The sequence below is a fragment of the Benincasa hispida genome, chromosome 7, assembly GCF_027475165.1.
Source record: "Benincasa hispida cultivar pf3 chromosome 7, pf3_genome.v1.1, whole genome shotgun sequence".
Classification (NCBI taxonomy): Eukaryota; Viridiplantae; Streptophyta; class Magnoliopsida; order Cucurbitales; family Cucurbitaceae; genus Benincasa; species Benincasa hispida.
This window is the reverse complement of record NC_143484.1, coordinates 44210254-44227175: the sequence shown is the minus strand read 5'-3', so window position 1 is coordinate 44227175 and position 16922 is coordinate 44210254. Positions and strand designations below refer to the sequence as shown.

The 16922-nt window shown below is 28.6% G+C and overlaps 1 protein-coding gene and 1 long non-coding RNA gene across 2 annotated transcripts; one reads left to right on the top strand and one right to left on the bottom strand.

Moving 5' to 3' along the window:
* Nucleotides 1-4065: 4065 nt before the first annotated feature.
* On the bottom strand, nucleotides 4066-5375 carry LOC120081852 (GEM-like protein 7). The gene is made up of 4 exons (XM_039037027.2): nucleotides 5131-5375; nucleotides 4948-5031; nucleotides 4579-4853; nucleotides 4066-4484 (listed from the first exon to the last, which is right to left on the bottom strand). The coding sequence occupies exons 1-4, from the start codon at nucleotides 5270-5272 to the stop codon at nucleotides 4308-4310; spliced, it is 678 nt and encodes a 225-aa protein (XP_038892955.1). The 5' UTR covers nucleotides 5273-5375; the 3' UTR covers nucleotides 4066-4307.
* An 8298-nt stretch (nucleotides 5376-13673) lies between these two features.
* On the top strand, nucleotides 13674-14447 carry LOC150035185 (uncharacterized). The gene is made up of 3 exons (XR_016530423.1): nucleotides 13674-13823; nucleotides 13921-14004; nucleotides 14118-14447. It is a non-coding gene; the product is annotated as an uncharacterized LOC150035185 (long non-coding RNA).
* The last annotated feature ends 2475 nt before the right edge of the window (nucleotides 14448-16922 follow it).

The window sequence follows — 16922 nt, the reverse complement described above, 5'->3', positions numbered from 1 at the left end:
TTAATAATTATATTAATTTAAACTCTAAACTTTATTAATAAATCAATTTAAATCTTCCAATAGAATTTATTTTAAAACCATTAGTACATGATTTTTACACCTATATAAGACTTCTTTAAATACAAAAATTAATGTAAATTAAAGAGAATTGCGAGAATAAAATAGATAGAAGTGGGTTTTTTCATTAAATTTAAGCATGTTATCATCCGTCTTCCTCATTTTTTCTATTTTTTTTTAAGAAAGAATTTATCTCATAATTTTTCTTGTTACTTTGTCGAAGTATGGAGAGAAAATAATTTTATTTAGGTGATTTTGAACTGATTTTAAAAGTGAAAATATCTATAAACCACTAGCAAATTATATAAATGGATTCATTTATGAAAGTTTAAAGTTTTAACTGATTCAACACTCAAAGTTTATAAGTTTAAATTTATATTTGCCCATTCTCGTCTCTAATTCTATAAGTTAATGCCCGTTGGTAACCTTTTTTTTTATTTTTTTTTATTTTTGAGAATTAAGACTATTTCCTCCCCATTTCTTACAACAATTTACATCTTTCTTAAGTATAATGGTTGAATTCTTAGTCAAATTCCAGAAATAATAACAGTTATTTAAAAGCTAATTTTTTTAATTTTCAAATTTTGGTCTGGTTTTTTAAACCATTGGTAAAAAAGTTAATAACAAGAATAAAATTTGGAGGTAAAAATAGTGTCTATAAACTTAGTTTTTAAAATTAAAAACAAAAAACAAAACGATTACAAAAATAGAGCCTAAATTATTTGAGCAACTTATTTTTATTTCACCTCTTTATTCTTTTTAGACTATCCCAAATGTATTTTCTTTTTTTTTTTTAACATGTAAGATAGGGAAATTGAACTTTTGACCTCCAAGTCGATAGTACAAATTTTTTATGTCAATTGAGCTTTACTCATTTTGGTCAATCTTTTTAAATTAATGGCTTACAGATTGCAAATGTTATTAATAAATAAACAAAGTGACATTTCCCATCGTTTTAAAGCTTTTTCTTCATTCAATAGAATAAAATAGTCTCAAATCTTAACTTTCATTAATTGATAAAAGAATTGTTTTATTTTCTCTTTTTAGAAACAATTGACGGTAGAAATCTAGTAGTTTTGATCACTACTCCAAAAAAATCATATATTTATTGAAACGATAAGAATTGAATCTCCAATTTTAATGTTTTTTTGTTTAGTAATTTATGATGGATATTAGAACCCATGGATTAATGATTAATTATTTTCTAATATGTTGCATGTTGAGCACTACTTTTCACTATATATATATACACACACACACACATTATGCCTAAAACAAGCATAAAAAACGAATATTCGTGATTAAACCAAAGAAAATTTTACACTCTTAATTATAAACTTTTGAGATTATATTAATTTATTATAATATAACAAAAAGCTATCCTGATGTAATTTAATTTAATTTATAGTCACGTGTGTTAATATGTGGATAAAAACTTATAAACTAAAGTCTCATACTTATCCTCACACAAAGGCAAATTAACCCCTTAACCTTTAGGATAAAGTATAGGAATAGTTTTAATAAACTATGGATAGCTTAAATTAATGGTTGAAGTTAGAGGTGGTCAACAAAGCCTTCATTCACATCTTTTCATGGTTGACAATAAAACTATTCATCTTATTGCAGTCCTTAAACCTTTCAAGTGCGGTTTATAAATTAAGTATTGTTAGAAGAAGAGTTAGCTATTTTAAGATCGATCGTTTCCCAAATAGAAATGAAATTTTCTTGAACATATAACTTAGTTAAAGTTTATCTTGCCTTTACACCTACTTTGGTTTAATATTGAACTTAGAAGCTATTTTCATATTAGTCCGTCCTTCAATTTGCTTTCAAACCTTTTTATTTAATTCACACATAAGATAACTTTAACTTTTACGTAGGATGAATCTATGTACTACATGCGTATATGGATTGATTTTAAGAAAGAATGTGAAATTTTGAAAAGTTTTTGGTTTATATAACTTAAATTAAATGGTTTTATAGAGTTAATCACAAAAGTTAGTGTATAGTCCAAATAAAAATTCCAAAATGTTAAGTTTATCTATTCGTCCAGGCCAACAAGTTTAAAATTAATATATACGTAAGATAAACAAACCAATGTATGTTAAATATAAATTTGACTTCTCGATTAGGGTTACAACCTTATATTATATATCAATCCTAGTTCTGTGTAAATAAGTCAAATATTTATCCCGCTTTAAATAATATAATAATGAAAGTCATCCTAAACTCTTGAACCAAATGTAAGCTTAGCTTAATAACTTTAGATTATACACTTAGCGTAAATCGTAAAATGCATTCCTCAAATTATAATCATATATATGGCTAAATTTTTAGATATTGTCCAAGAGAAAGTAACACAATACTTAACTTCACATAATATATATTATATAGAGGTCCCAATGTTTAATCAAGAGCCTCATAGTAAAAAAGGATAAAAAAAAGTTAGGAAAAAAACATAATTTAAGGTAATTGGTGAAGAGAGATCACTTGTTTAAAAATTAAAAAAAAAAAAAAAGAAAAAAGAAAGGAAAAGACCATTCTCTCATTAGCTTTTTATGTGGAATACAGTCAGAAATAATAATAATCTTGAAGGCATATATAGTTTAAAAAATGTACCTTCCTTTATATCTCTTCATTAAAATTAAGGCTGAGGTGTGAGTGATAAGGCAATATAGGGACCAACCTGCTGCTGCCTTAAGGCATAAGAAAAGATCAAAAGCTAAATAAAGAAAAGGGCCTATTTGAATTTTTTTTTTTTTTAAATTTAAATTTTTTTGCTAATTGGATTTCCACATCAAATTTCCTTCCACCTCATCTCCCATTATTACTTGAACTTTTATACATACATGTGTGAATTTGAAAAATATGCATGGTTGATGGAGGTTGTTAGCATAGCATTGTTCATAAAACACAAAAAATTGCAAGGGAAAGTTCTTGTTTTTCCAAAAGTTATTTTTGAGATCAAATGGATTAGGGTTTGACGGAGAGTTATGCTCTATTCGATAACTATTTAGTTTCTTTTTAAAATTTGATTACGAATTTTTATTTTCTTAAGAAAGATGATAAAAATCATTGTAATAGGAGTACATAAACATAATTTTCAAAAATTAAAATAGTTATCAAATAGAGTCTTAATAATTGGTTACTTTGAGTTATTTGTTTTAGTTTTAAATGTAACTATAGTATTAAATTTCTATCCAACTATCAATATTTTCATTAATATTTCCACTAAACCCTAAACCCTAAACCAATAAAACCGTCACCAAAGGAAGTATAATATGAAAAATATAAACATGCTAAACATGTTTAAGAGCTATTAGTGTTTATTTTATTACTTTATTTATATTTTAATTTTTCAGACATCAATATTTTATGGATATTCTATGACATTTTCATAAAATTAGGTGATATTTTAAACCTTGAATATTGTAACTTATAAACCAAGAATATTTCAATTTGTTTGGTGTAAAAGATTTGGTTTTTGAGCATGTCACGTCAAATTTAGCTTGCAAAGAAATTAGATTGACCTATTTATACACACATCTTACCTAAAGTATTGGCTTGATTTGCAATAATATATGGCCCTTTTCTAATTACTTAATTAATTAAAAAAATGAGACATTATGGAAAAGGATTTGACTCATAGGGTTGATTTATATAGCTTGAGATTATAGTAAAGTAGTCCCCTAAATTTCATATATATATTATACACACATATACATATTGATTTTTATTTTTTTTTAATCATGATCAGTATATACTTAATTAATTTAAAAAAAAATAAAAACATAATGCATTTCTAGAACTCATTTTTTGGACCATAAATCTTCATTTCCAATCAAACTACAAATATTAGATTGTGTGAATCCACCATTAGATCAGTTGACTAATTTGGTAAGATTATTCAATAATTAATTTTCATTATTCATTCATAATGACTATGGTGTAAAATAATGAGAGAAAGAGTCAAGAGAAATGACCTTTGATCTTGGAATAACAATAAAATTAAGAATAAAATAGAATATTCTCATTAAAACTTAAAATTTGTACAAAACTTCCAACTTTTGTTGACATCTAATTTTGTGATGATCCTCAAACTTGCACCCCAATACACACACATGATCTGAATACAATAATCCATTTTAGAAGTTGGATTTTTTTGAAGGCAAATTTAAATAATAATATTGAATTTGCTTCAAAAAAATTGTGCTAATTAAATATACAACATATATCTTCAATTTGTCTAATTAAGTTTGAGAAGAAAGTGCTTCTTGAATACAATTGAAAGACTTGTGATAATTCAAAAATCCCATGAACCAAAACTCAAAATCATCTACTGTCACTATCTCCATATACTTCTCTGATGGATTCTTCACATTTTCACTTTGGAAAACTGTTTTGATTTTCCCTAGTGGAATTGTAACCTGAAAAATACATATGATATTTTGAAAATCATTAGCTAAAAGAGAATTAAATATATGAAATTGAAAAGAAGAAGGCTTTAATTTAATTACTTACTTTATAATGAATTCTGATATGATCTCCATTTTGGGAAGAGAGTTTGATGGATTTGTCACTACAGAAAGCAATTTTATGAGAGGAAATGAAGAGAAGGCCAGCCAAAGGCCCAGCTGTTGTTGATAAATAGCACTGTGAAGCCTTTATAAGCTTCTCTCCTTCAGTCATTGAAAATAATTTCTTGTAGATTTTTCTCAGCCCACCAACTCTTAAAATTCTTGCTCCTAAACTCAACTTTCCCTTTACAGTTTCTGATATCTTGGCTCCTAATTTCACTGCAAAATTCAACCATATAGATATTAACTAAATTCCTCAAGTAACGTCCTCGACCCATAATTTGAAATTCGAGGATTTCTATAAAAGACTTACCATGTTCTCGGAGAGCATGGATGATATTGTCGGTTTTTTTGCCGTTTTTGTTGAGTCTATTCAAGACCCAATCTTTTCCATTATCTGCAACCATTCAAAACCCAAATCATTTAGCAAATTATTTATATACTCAAACAAAAAAGGATACTTTTTTGTTTTTTTGTTTCCTTCTTAAGCTCTTACATTTTTTAATTGATTGAGATCCATCATCTGAAGAAGATATATGGAGATGCTTCGAAGGATCACCCAATAATCTAGCTCTTGCAAGACCCAATGACTTCATTTGAATTCCAAGAATAACTTGTTCTTGAATTGTGGTCTTCATTTTCTTTTCGAATTGAAAGAAGAAAAATATTAATCAGAGACTGGAGAGTTTTTTGAGAGAGAATATGGGTTGTGAATTTGTGTTGGTATGAAGGAATTGAGTTGATGTATTTAAAGAGGAAGAGTTTTGAAGAAGGTTGGCCATGTAGTTGAAGCATTTTACTTTTGATTTGTCTGACTCATCTCTTGCTCATCATCAACTATATCAGACAAGGACACCAATATTTTACAAAAATATATTTAAAAAGATATTATCCCCTTTTATATATATAATTTTATTTCTTCCCTTTTCTTTCCTTGTCAAGAAAACATAACAAAACCAACTAAACATCAACTGTCTATGATCATTTCAGAAAGTTATATTTTCATTTTTTTTTATAAAATTTATAAAAGTATCTTATGGCTTAAAGTATAAAAATTGGGATTTGTTTGAATAACACTTTTCAACAATTTTTTCCCCAAAGTTTGGTTTTCAAAATTGGGTTTTTTTTATTTTTATTTTTATTTATTTATTTAAGTTTCATTGTTTATTATTCTATGTTTTTGTCATTAAACTTTGAAAGTGTATTTAAGCCCTTGAATTTTTTAAAACCCTTTTGTTCTTGAAAATTTTTATAATGTCTTTGGAAAAAAACAATATTTTGGTGATTACTATTATTTTTCCTATCTAATATATATCTATCTATCTAGTCCATCTTGAATACTTGTAATGTGGCTCGAAAACTTGTCGACACAACACATTAACACACATTTTCAAAGTCATGTTATCCATTTTTTTAAAAGTTTTCAAGAACTAAACTTATACATATTGGAAAAAGAAATTCAAAGTTCACGGACCAAAGCGAGTCTTAAATCAAAAAGTTGTAATTGAATAACTTTATAAAATCTAATTTATGTAGATTGATATAAACTTACGAATGCGATGGCGATTTTGTTTATCTAGTTAACCCACCATTCATTGAAGCACATGAAAGACAGAACAAGAAAAATAAGGTTTAGCTGGAAAATAGAATTTCCAAACATATATAATGCTTTATCTTCTTCTAAAAGGTTAGAAAAATGTTTTAAATTAAGAAAGTAATTTGTCTATCTATAAATCAATCCATAGTTTTTTATCAAGAAATATATATATATATATATATATATATATATATATATGAATAAAATAGTGGACTTCCCTTTAAAAAAAATTAAAACTAATCCAATCCAAATTGAGATGTTAGGTAAGCAATGATCATGGATTGCATTTCCATTTTCCCTTCATCATAAGGAAAGTAATTTGGTTGTGTGATATCATATGTAACTTTATCAAAGCTGGCAGCTGGTATAGCTTTATGTTGATGTAAGCAAAGATTTTCACAAGATTTTAAATAATTAATAGGAGGAAAAAAATTGAGGAATTAAAGGGCAATGGATGAGTCAAATGAACCAACCAAATCAAACATGTCTTTGTCCAAACTTTTTTTTTAAAGGATATTGTTTGTGTGAAGTCATTTATATAGAGTAATGATTAAGCTGCAGCTAACTTTTTTTCATATCTCTATCATACAATTTCTTTTTTAAAAAATAAAAATGTCACATGTGAACATTTGATTGAACTATATTGGGGATACACGGTGCATCCAAGGGAGCGTCCATGTTTTTCTCAATTATGTATGTCAAACTTTTACAATCACCTTCTAGTTTCTGCTGCTTTTCTGCCGTTGTCTCTTCAATTGAGTTGCACCACCAAAAGGATGAGCCTACAAATTCCCCACTTCTTGGGGGCGGTGATGACATGATGTTTTTCAATTCAACGCTCTATATTAAATCACTAATTAACTAAAAAATTTAAGACTCAAGTTTCGTTTGGTAACTATTGATTTTTTTTGTTTATTTGGTTTTTAAAAATTAGGTCTGTAAATACAATCTATTCCATCTCTAAGTTCTTTCTTTTTTCTATCAATATTTTCAAAAATTAAGCCAAGCTTTGAAATTAAAAAAATTTTAAAAAAATTATAAATATATGTTTTTGTTTTCGAAATTTTGCTAAGAATTTAACCATTCTAATTAAGAAAGATAAAAAATCATTAGTGTATGAATTTGAATTTTAATTTTCAAAAGCCAAATAGTTACTAAACGAGATAGATATATTATGATAAATTTAATAATATTATCAAGTATTGAAAAATCAATGTTGATATCGATATCAAAATTTTAATTTTACAGATGTATCGATAACATATCTATCACAACAGATATTCTTGTTAGTAAAAAAATTTGTAAAAATGCTTTAAATTAATAATTAAGACTCCGTTTGATAATCGTTTTGTTTTTTGTTTTTTTTTTTAAATTAAGCCTATTGAAACTACTTCCACCTCTAAATTTCTCAATTTGTTATCTACTTTTTACTAATGGTTTAAAAAATCAAGCCAAATTTTGAGAACTAAAAAAGGTAGCTTTCAAAAAGTTGTTTTTGTTTTTCAAATTTGACTAAGAATTCAACCATTGTCTTAAGAAAAATATAAATCATTGTAAGAAATGTGAATGAAATATGGATGATTTTCAAAAACAAAAATCCAAATGATTACCAAATGAGGCCTAAGTTGTTTGACTCCCACACTAAGTTATGAATATTATTATTAGCATTTCTATTCATATTGGACTAAATAGATGACCTTTTTTTTTACATACCTATATTTATAAATGATATGATTAGAGATATCGATAAATTTTTAACATTGATGTCAAACTCTTCGATTTATGGATATATTGACACGTTGGTAGATGATCTTTGAATATTATATCAACATTCTAAACACATTTTCCCCACTTGTAGGGTTGAAAATTTGTTGAAGACCAAACAAGTAGAATTCAACATTAATTTGAAAGAAAAAGATTTTACAGAAGTTCAAAACCTCCTGCTTCGATATCATGTTAATTACCAATTAAACAAGAACTTAAGCTTATGTGGATTATGATAAATTCTATATTATTATTATATCAATATTCTAACACTTTCTACATCATCTCATGAAACTTTTCTTTTAATAGAGGATCTTGGTTGAAAGTTTGAACATATTTGATTATACATGAATTAAGATTTAACTAAATACAATTAAGTTGTATCTAAGAGGAGTATTTTTGTTTTTGGAGTACGAATGAGAGTTGAGTATATATGTCATATCAATATATGGTCCTTGCACAACTCTTAACAAAATTTTAAACCATTGTTAGATATACTAAAATCTTAGTAAATTATACCCATCACTTAAACTCCCTTTCTATATTGTTCTTTAATAGACCTCTATCGTTGATAACATATAAGCGATAGACTCACATATAGTTAATAGCAAAAAATAGATTTTTGTTAAAAATATCATTTTAGTCCTTATATTTTGGCGTTTGTTCAATTTTAGTTCTTATGCTTTTAATGTCCAATTTTAGTTCTGTACTTTCATAAATCTTAAATTTAATCTCTACAACAAATTTATTGTGGATTTTTCATTATCATTTTTTTTCACCATAAATTTTGAAAATTTATATTCACATATTGTGTTTCTTTACATGAAAATTATTTATTAATATTTAATTAACTTCAAGAAACTAAATTTAAGATTTACTAAAAGTACAAATATTAAAATTGGACATTTGAAAGTATATGAACTTAAGTTAACAAATTTTAAAGTACAAAGATAAAAATGATATTTTAACTAGATTTTTTAGAAAAAATAATTAGAATATATCACCAACTGCATCTATCTTTGTATAGTTCACACAATTATCTAATCACAATTTACCATGTGACAAATACATTTTTCATTTTCTTTCTCTTATACAAATATATATATATAAAAGGAAAAAAAAAACCCATATTTTGTTTGGTTGAATTTGGTCATCAAGATAACGAGTGGGGTTGGCTTATAAAAAAAAAGTGGGGTATGAAGAATAATGAAAAATCATCGTCCATGCAATGCATGCATATTATTTCTTTCCACCCATTATCCATTGGATTTTATCCTAAAATGTTTGGAAAATTAAGTGAATTAGACTGTCATCAAAGTGGCTGTCTCATCGATGCCAACAAAAATATTCAAGTCTAATCTCAATTTTACGAAAATATTAGATGAAAATATTGAAAATGCTAACAAATATTTTTAGAAAAAATTTTAAAAAATTAATCAACAAATAAATATTTTATATTTTTTTTAAAAATTAATAGGTTTATTATTTATATTATATTATATTTATTATGATTTATGATTTTTTTTAAAGTTATAATAAAAATATTGATTCACTCCTCATGGCGATATCAAATTCATGAAAATGTCTACATATCGATGCAATTAAGTTTATTATTATGTTCACAATATCCATTGAATATAAACATTTAATAATCACTATATATAAATTTGAAATACTTTCATGATTTATCTCCCCATACAAAATTCGCATACATTAATTTAAATAGTATAAAACACCACCTTAAATAATTTCTCGAAATTAAAGTGTACAGGGGTTCCATTCTTTTTTTCCCTTCCATAAAGTGAAGGATTTTGTGAGATTTTATGTCCTTTATAAGGTGGTTGAAACTTTTTGAGGGCACCACACCTTTTTTCCAACGTGGATTTGATAAAGAAGGATGAAAAAAAGGGGAAATAAATGACTCAAATGAACCAACAAATTTTTTTTTAAAAAAGGAACTCTCACTATTTCTAAATTATTGAAGTGTGTGTATGTGTGTAAATAATATCACTTAGAATTAAACATAGGTTAAATTACAAGACTAGTCTAGTTCCTAAATCTTTGAGGTTCACGTCTATTTAGTTTATGAACTTTTAGAAGTATTTAATAGTTACCTAAATTTTCAATGTCATTTTCGTCTAATAAATTTCTAAATTTTATTAAGTGTCTAATAGATTTTTTAACATAAATTTTGTGGTCAAAATAAACATAGTCAACTTGAAGGAAATCGGACATGAGGATTTCCTTGAGCAGCAGAAGGATCGTTCCGAATTTCAATTGTATTTGAACATTAACAATTACAATCAAGAAACAGAAACATACATGCTATGCATAAAACAAAATTACATCATGTTTTTCTATATGATCAAAGGAAGAATTACACATACCATTGAAGACTCATCTTCAGCACCCTTGATCATGAACACTTGTTCACAGCAAGGCAACAATCACTACGATCGCTACACTGCACGATCCATAACAATCTCGAATACAATGATCACCCAGATCACAAACACAGCGAACAACCTCCACAAAACCTTAACTGTGTCGAGTTGAGTACGACACCACCACAATGGCTACGGTGTGAGAATCTAAAAGTGTGGGCTCTGTGTGAACTTGGCTAGAGGAAGAGACTGGAGGAAGAACAATTGTGTAAACGATTGAGCAAGTGGGAGATGTCAAAATCTATCGTATAGCAAAAGTTACATGATTATTTAGCTAATCGGCCAGGTGAGGGATCTATCGTATAGAAACACTCCACGATCGTCTAGTCTCCCTTTAGCTGTCGTTTAGAAGATCTAATTTACTTGACAGCCACCGTGAGTAATTTCCGAGAATGGAAGTCTCAATACTACAACTACTAAATTTAGGAAAATATTTTTCCTTTTATCTCACGATTATCATGAAACCACCAATAACCTCCCACTCAATTGGTTATTAGAGAAAAAGAGATAATTATCCAATAATTAATATTATTATAAATATATATGATAACCAACTTACCATACTATATTTATAACCTATAGTTTTAATATTTCATCTCATGAAACATATAAACTATAACTCTTTTTCTATTCCATGGCACTTAATGTAAATCTCATTTACATTAATTCTCCACTTGATGTATCTCATACATCACACCGATCATATCATATATAATTGAATTACCTTTTGTCAATTTGAACATTTCAAATTAACACCAAGAACTGATTCTCACCTTGAATCCATTGAGCTACCAAGGGGACCTTATGGACCTATAGCTCAAAGCTCCAACAGTACGTGAATAACTGACTAAACTCTCTAGTCACGGGATCCACCATCCGTTAACTATCAGACACTCCATTAAAGACCGACAGTTGAACTCTCCTTATTACAGATATATTATTTGTCCATACCAACCAATCAACAGTGCGATAACCCTTCACAGATCGCTCATAAGTACAGCTGAACCAATAATCATTATGCCCCTGTAGTTACATCTAACTCCTTAAGTACCACTGATCCTTTTAATGAACATAAATCATAGTCCTACTATGACTAAGTCCTCTCTTCCAAAGAGAAGTTGTGGCCATTATGTTCAAGCCCTAGAATAAGCCCTTAAGAGAACAATCTATCTACTTACCCCTGCTTCGGGGAATGAGTGAATTCCATCTTGTGTAACTAAGTTCCCAGCTCCCAAATCAGATAAGTCCCCAAAAAGCTAGGTATATTAAGTTGGCAATCTGGTCACTCTCACCCATACTAATCAAAGAACCGCACTCAAAGGAAAGAGTTCTCAAAACACTTAGGATTGAAGTCATGTCACCTATGGTCGTTTAGGTGAGATGTAAGTCTCCAGTTTCAACAGCATTATATACAGAAACTAGTCATCTCATGGTCTGGTCTTATACAAACTATAGGACACCCTCGCTCGTATGTCTCCACATGGATGGTCAGGATCTATCATCTGTAGTAGCTCACAACACTTGCAAACCTCTACAAAGCAGGCCGTATCCGTAGTGTCACCAAGATCAAGTATCCCTCCTTAATCTTTATACTACAGACCTATTTATGTTATCACTTAAGACATGATCTACTTGTATATCTCATATACATGCTTAAGTTTACATACGATAACCATGGAGCTTTGTTTATTGGATATGAGTAAATGTCAGATAAAATAACTCTTATTTTATTCATAACAATGTGTATATATTATAAACTACGAGACTCTGGGAGAATTAGGACACCAATCCCAACACAACTGACATATAAATGTTTTAGTAAGCAAGAGGTCTATGATTTGAATACAAAAAAATAAAATAAAAAAAATTCAAATTTTGTGTCAAGATCCTTGGAATTTCAGTTTTGTGTCTAAGGACATAAGTAGTGTTTATAAACTTAGTTTTAAAAACCTAAGAGATAGTTGGGGTATCGAGTTGGTTGTTATAGTGTGTAGAATTATAATAATCTGTGTTAGGAGTACATAATATTTAATCTACGTTATAATAGCCCAGTATTGTGATGCAGGTTTAGGTTTTTTTTACTAAGCACTTGTTTTACCCATTTTAAAAAATGTGTTAGGATCTTAAGTTACATTATTCTCCATCCATTTGATCATTTTGGGATGTACCAAAATGTTTAACCTGCATAAAATATGTGAGATTATATTAAAATTCATATTATACATTGATTAAGTAAGAAAGCTCCATATTTGTAGGTGTACAAAAACAATCAATTCTCTAACTCCATAATATTGTACAAAAATATTTATATAGGGGTAATAGTTGTCAAGTATATGTTGGATTTTATGCCGTAAACTCATGGCTTGTAAATAAACAACTTGCTGATTATTAATAAAATAATTTATCTTTCCATGGGTACACTACCCTTTAGACGTAGGTGTTAATCACCAAACTAGGCTAATAATCTTTGATGTTATTTTTTTCTCATATTTTCGTTTGTTAATTGTTTGTGAATTTATGTGACATAGTTCGTAACATCCTTTATAGTGCAATAAGTACTTCTATATTATTTTCAGGCACTATAGTAAAACGAAGGGTTAAAATGATCACACCTCCAAAATCTTGAGTGAGCTATTATAACTCACTCAAACCATTTTAAGTAGTTGGTTCAAATACCCCTAAAGGATTATCAATCTCAACATAAGCAAATAATTCATTTTTTATAAATAAATTCAGCAACTGAAGGGAGGAAGAGGATTGAACCATCGATCTTTGGAAAAGAAATTTAATCCGAATTCTTATAATTGACTTTGGAAAATACTTTTTGGGTTGATAAAGGGGTTTTCAAACAAATCCAATCTTATACTTAAAGCCATTGGATGCTTTAGGATTTTTTATTTTTTAAAAAAATAGCACATAACTTTGTGAAATGGTCACAACCAGTCGATGGTTGGTTTTGTTAAAGCTTTCTTGAAAGAGGGAAAGATAAAGGGAATTCCTTCCATTGATCTAACATGTGCAATGACATTGGTTCCTTTATGCCCTTTAATAGTAGTTGATGATGAGGCAGAAATGACTCATAGCTGACCAAATTAAAAGCAAAAGATATTTTAATTTTTATAGCTTCCTTCCCTTTGAATACATTAACCCAATTCAGTCAATCCCACCCAATTCAAAGCTCTATATATATTCTTAAATCTCTCTAAAATTTTCTATCTTTTCTTTTCATTTGAAAAAAAAAAAAAAAAAGAAAACTTCAATTCAACAACATATGTTGGAATTTCAAATGTCATTGGTTCTAGCAACGAACTAGATATTTGGGTCAACTTTCAAGACATCTCCATATATCTTCTACAAATGATGGATCTCAATTAATTAAGAAATGTAAGAGCTTAACGAGAAGAAGGAAAAAAAAGTATTGATTTTTTTGGTTGAATATATAAATAGTTTACTAACTCATTTGGTTTTTGAACTGCTGCAGTTAATTAGAAAGATTGGATTTTGAGTAGACACACATTCATGCGCGTGTGCGTGTGCGTATGATCATGTTAGAATTCACTATAAAGTAATACCTCTCCTTTTTTTTTTTTTTTAAATTAATTTATCAATTATGATCTTTTTTTAAAAAAATAATTATAATGTATGTAATTTAAGATATTGAAGTAATTGATTTTGCAGGTTGTGATTCGAAAGGAGAAGGTGATGAGAGTGAATGAAAGTGAGAATGTAAAGAAAGCTTCAGAAAAATACATACAAATAGTGACATTGGACAACTTTGAGTTTTGGTTTATGGGTTTTTTAAATTATCAATCTACTTTCAAATCTCTTAAGGGAGTAGACAGAAGACTGGCTAGATGATGGGAAATTATGTGTATTATATTTCAATTTGAATCATGGAACAGTGATTTTGTACAGATTTGACTTTCCAAGTTGAGATCATGCTCATCTCTCAAAGTTTCAGTTAATTTTGGGATATTAATTGATGATAACAAAATTTGGCTAAAGAAACCAACCTATCTTCATGTGCCATAATAATTGGAATAACATACCGGCGTGATCTTTAGATGTACTACCACTTGGTCAAACCTGACCTTCACGTATCACAATAATTGGAATAAAACACCAGAATGGTGTTTGTTATAGACACTTCAATGCTTCTAAGTTATTTGAGGGAGAAGATGAACTTACTTGATATAGAAATTATGCTCTCTATATATAATGACCTAGCATTTCCTATGTCACTTAACTTTAGGAAAAATATTTAGATTTCTTTTATCCTTTTAGAAATAAGACTCTTGAGGGCTGGATGCACCTTGCACAAATTTTCGTCCCAAATATAATTAAAATAGTTTTTCTCTTATACATTCAATGAATTATAAAACATATAGATGATATGAAATTGATAAAATTACAAAAATGGCACTAGAGCTTTTTCTGCTTTTTTTTTTTTTATTGACATTTATGAATCTTGTCAAAGTTATTTAATGGTTAATTTGTGTATTGGTCAAATTTATTTTTGTACAAATTTTTTTATTAAAATTAATGAGTTAAAAAAATTACATTGTTTTCTTTGAAATTAGTGGGCGAAATAACGGAAATTTAATCTAAGGATAAAAAAATGCAACACTTATATCTTTTTCAAGTACAATCGGGAGTATAGAGATTTGATCAATCTCCAACTTCAAAAGAGGTAGTGTGTTTATTATTATTATTTTTAGAATAGGTGATATTATTATACAACAACAAAGGGGATCCCACAGCCTGGGATCAAGGCATCAAAGTAACAAAACACAAGCAAAGACAAGACAACAATACCAAAACAAAGCCAACAAGATAAGACTAGAACATAATCAAAACATAAATGCAAAACCCTTCAAACCACTAGGAAGAAAGCCAAAGAAAAGAAACTAAAACCCCACGACTAGGGACAACAACAAAACAAAGAGCAACGACAAGTTTAAAAAGAAGAAAAGCATCCCAAAACACACTAGATAAGACCAAGAAGATCAACCCACTAGGAAGTAGCTCGAGCACGAACCGTAGAGACCATAAGGAGAAACAGAGCAGATACCGACCTCGGTTGACCTCCATGCAGTCGCCGATTACGCTTCTGCCAGATGTAGTAGATGGAATGTAACGACCCGAGTTCAAGAGGGGTACATGAATGAACCGATATCACATCCGAATGAGAGGGATCCTGAGGACATGAAAGTATGGTTAAGAAAGACTTAAAGAATTGAAAGACCTATACCAACAAGGTGCACATTCCTTTTCGGTGGCTCAATCATAAGACCTCCAAAGTTAAGCTTGCTTAGCTTGGAGCAATCTTATGTTGAGTGACCTCCTGGGAATTTTCCTAGGATGCATGTGAGTGAGGACAAACCATGTTGAAAGGACCCTCAACCGACTAGTCAATAAAGGTAACCTTAGATACCTAACAAACAGCGAACCAAGAGAGAATCCCATAGAAGAATTAACTCCACCAAGCAGGTAACAGGGCTAAAAAAAGTTCGAATATGAAAAAACTACCTTCCACGCCTCATTAGACAAGCAACGATCCAACCAGTGCAAGATACCATTCCTTTAAAGTTTACTAGTCCACCAAGCAGGTAACAGGGCTAAAAAAAGTCCGAATATGAAAAAGCTACCTTCCACGCCTCATTAGACAAGCAACGATCCAACCAGTACAAGATACCATTCCTCTAAAGTTTACTAGTCCAAGTAAACTAGTTACTTGTCACACTCATCTCAACTAGATCTGCCTCCAATAAATGTGATGAAATTGCATGTTTAGGATCAAAGTTGATCAATACAATAAATGTGGGATTCCATGACACAAAATTGTTGGAATGCCTTTAATCTCTTGTATTCGTATTTATTCTATTTAAGTTATTTACGATTTTGACACTAGGTTCAAAGGAATGTACTATATAAATTCTCTAATTTTAAAGGCGTTTCTTGAATATGTAATATGATATTTTATCTTCAATAATAGATTCTTCTCTCCCTCTATTCATGGACGTAGCTATCTTACTGTTAAAGAACCAAGTAAATCTCTATGTCACTTCTCTATTATTTATGTTTTCTGTTAATTTTTTATTGTTGATTTCTTAACAGAAAAATTTTACTCTTTAAAAAAAAAAAAAAAGTCAAAATTCAAAGATTTATTATATATAAACAAAATGGAAGTTCAAAAGGTTCACCGACTTTGTAAATGAAATTTAAACCTAGATAAAAATGTGATGGATTATATTAATGATGGTACATGAGCATACCAAAATAGCTATGGAGAGACAAACAACTTATATTAATCCCAACAAAATTAAATCCATTGAAACACCTTCAAGAAAAGGAAAAAAAAAAAAATGCTTTCTCAAACAGATTAATTTGCTATATCTCATTTAGAAAAGTTAGAAAATTTGTTGAGAGAAAAGTTTCTCAGTCAATTAATCCATAGTTTTCTAAAAAAGAATTAAAGGGTTG

Coding starts and splice junctions, on each gene's coding strand:
- LOC120081852 (XM_039037027.2), bottom strand. CDS start 5,272: ATGAAGACCACAATTCAAGAACAAGTTATTCTTGGAATTCAAATGAAG. Junction 4,854..4,947: donor CCATGCTCTCCGAGAACATG/GTAAGTCTTTTA, acceptor TGAATTTTGCAG/TGAAATTAGGAGCCAAGATA. Junction 4,485..4,578: donor ATATCAGAATTCATTATAAA/GTAAGTAATTAA, acceptor TGTATTTTTCAG/GTTACAATTCCACTAGGGAA.